At 54.3% G+C, this 1,798-nt stretch overlaps 2 protein-coding genes across 3 annotated transcripts in view; one reads left to right on the top strand and one right to left on the bottom strand.

The window, feature by feature from the left end:
* LOC113212953 (ras-related protein Rab-3) overlaps positions 1-1,798 on the top strand; it is a 16,185-nt gene that overhangs the window by 8,846 nt on the left and 5,541 nt on the right. The gene's annotated exons all lie outside the window — the stretch shown is intronic.
* On the bottom strand, positions 78-956 carry LOC127749898 (spondin-2-like). Its single transcript, XM_052269894.1, has 2 exons — positions 493-956; positions 78-418 (listed from the first exon to the last, which is right to left on the bottom strand). The coding sequence occupies exons 1-2, from the start codon at positions 760-762 to the stop codon at positions 284-286; spliced, it is 405 nt and encodes a 134-aa protein (XP_052125854.1). The 5' UTR covers positions 763-956; the 3' UTR covers positions 78-283.

Below are 1,798 nucleotides of genomic sequence, written 5' to 3'. Positions count from 1 at the left end.
TCCCCCTCTCTCTCCCTCTCTTCTCTCTCTCTCCCGCCCCCTCCCCCCCTCTCTCTCTCTCCACACACACTCACACACACACACACGTACACACATTCGCGCGCGCGCAGTCCGCTCGTTGAGACATATCAGGAGCAATATCGGACGGCCGACCATCTGCCCAAACACAGCGTGGCGGTCGGTAACGGTCGGTCAGCTAACGGCCCGGCTGCGCACGCTCGCATGGTCATTGCGAGTGACGCTGACGCGTGAAGGAGCAGGAGCAAAGCGCCCGTCGGCCACCTCACCACACGGGCCTTCGCCGGTTGCCTACCTCTATGGCGATGGAGTCGATCCAGTGGTTGCCCCGGCACAGGTCCAGGCTGTCCACACCGATGAACCAGTCGGGGGACGGCACGACCCGCACCGCCACCGACACCTGCAGGCCGGGGGGAAAGCCGGGACCGTCATAAAGGTAGAAGGTGCACAGGAGAGGAGGTCCACTCCACCTACCATCGAGTGGTTGCCGTCCAGGAAGAAGTCCGCCACGGTGCGGCCCACCCCGCGGGGGACGGGCGGCGCGGTGAACTCGTCGTAGACGCCGGCGTGGTCGGCGGCCTCGAGCCCGTCCGAATGGCCCTTCTCGGCGAACACCTGCAGGCCGGCGGACGCCATCTCGCCCTCGCGGAACAGCCAGTACGACGAGTCGTGGGTGCGGCCTGCCGGCCAGGGGGTCATGCGGGAGCACACAGAGCACAGGCACGGCGGGTATGTAGAACACATAAATTTCTCCCGCTTCACTGAGTCGCTATGATCGGTTGACGATCCAGATACGCTTCGTCCCCCACACCATTGCTAGCAGGTCAGGGTGGTCAGAGCATACTGCCCTGCAGACTGATTCCGAAGAGCGCTCAAGGGGAGCTGCCCCATGAGTGCGACAAGGATGGAGCTATACGGAAGGTATAGGAGAGCGCTCTTCGGAATCAGTCGGCTGGGGCCCCTGGTAAGGCGAGCCGCTGTCTCTTTCGTCTCCACCCTCGCCCCCTCCCCCCAACCTCAGCTCACGCCCCTCTCGCCCCTCAAGCTTAACCTAGCCTAACTTGCGTCCGAGGTCCTCCTGCCCCAGTCCCGTCCGCTCCCGTCGCTTTTACAAGCGTCTCTCGGGCAGTAAAAGCCGATACACTGGGTCGCGCAGGAGTAGCAAGTCTTACGCAGCAAGAGATCTATTCCAAAGCTCGCTACGCTAAATGTCCATAGTGAGAAATGAAGCGCGATTTCGTTACGGTTCTAATTTTCCATTTAATTTCCTCAATTTTCATATTCTAGGAAAATGCAAGATAAGGTAAAGAACAAGAAGAGCATCAGGGCATCAAACATGTTTGATACATTAGGAGAAACCTCGTTCTTTACGCAAGTTTGGTCTGGTGTGATTATGAAATGAAAACAGAAAGATCATTGTTGTTAATGACCGCTCTTCAAAACTTTTCGCGCCGACGCAGTTTTAGCTTTTCTCAATAGATGGCGCTGTTCGCGCATGCGCTTCATTGTTTTTTTCGTGTTAGAAGAATTTCATTTGAGATAGGTTTTAATCATTATGAGAACCAAAAAAGGTTATAATATGATTGTTTTAAGTTGAAACATTAACGGCTAGCCTACTTTTAGTTGTTTAGCCAAATTTTTTCAGGTAAAACTTATCTCTATTAAGATATTTGTCCGTGTAGAAAAACCATCCGAAGCGCACGCTCGACCGGCGATTTTTTCGACCTTATTTCTGAAATTTCTTTCAATTTTGCGTAATAAACCGAAAAAAACGTCTATT

Source organism: Frankliniella occidentalis, unplaced genomic scaffold (genome assembly GCF_000697945.3).
Source record: "Frankliniella occidentalis isolate FOCC.00 unplaced genomic scaffold, Focc_3.1 Scaffold105, whole genome shotgun sequence".
Classification (NCBI taxonomy): domain Eukaryota; kingdom Metazoa; phylum Arthropoda; class Insecta; order Thysanoptera; family Thripidae; genus Frankliniella; species Frankliniella occidentalis.
This window is presented reverse-complemented; position numbering and strand designations above follow the sequence as displayed.

What these genes read in the sequence shown, in the direction of transcription:
- LOC127749898 (XM_052269894.1), bottom strand. Translation starts at nt 762, where the DNA reads ATGTGTTCTACATACCCGCCGTGCCTGTGCTCTGTGTGCTCCCGCATG. An exon ending in TGGACGGCAACCACTCGATG is followed by an intron (nt 419 to 492) that starts GTAGGTGGAGTG and finishes CCCGGCCTGCAG; the next exon opens with GTGTCGGTGGCGGTGCGGGT.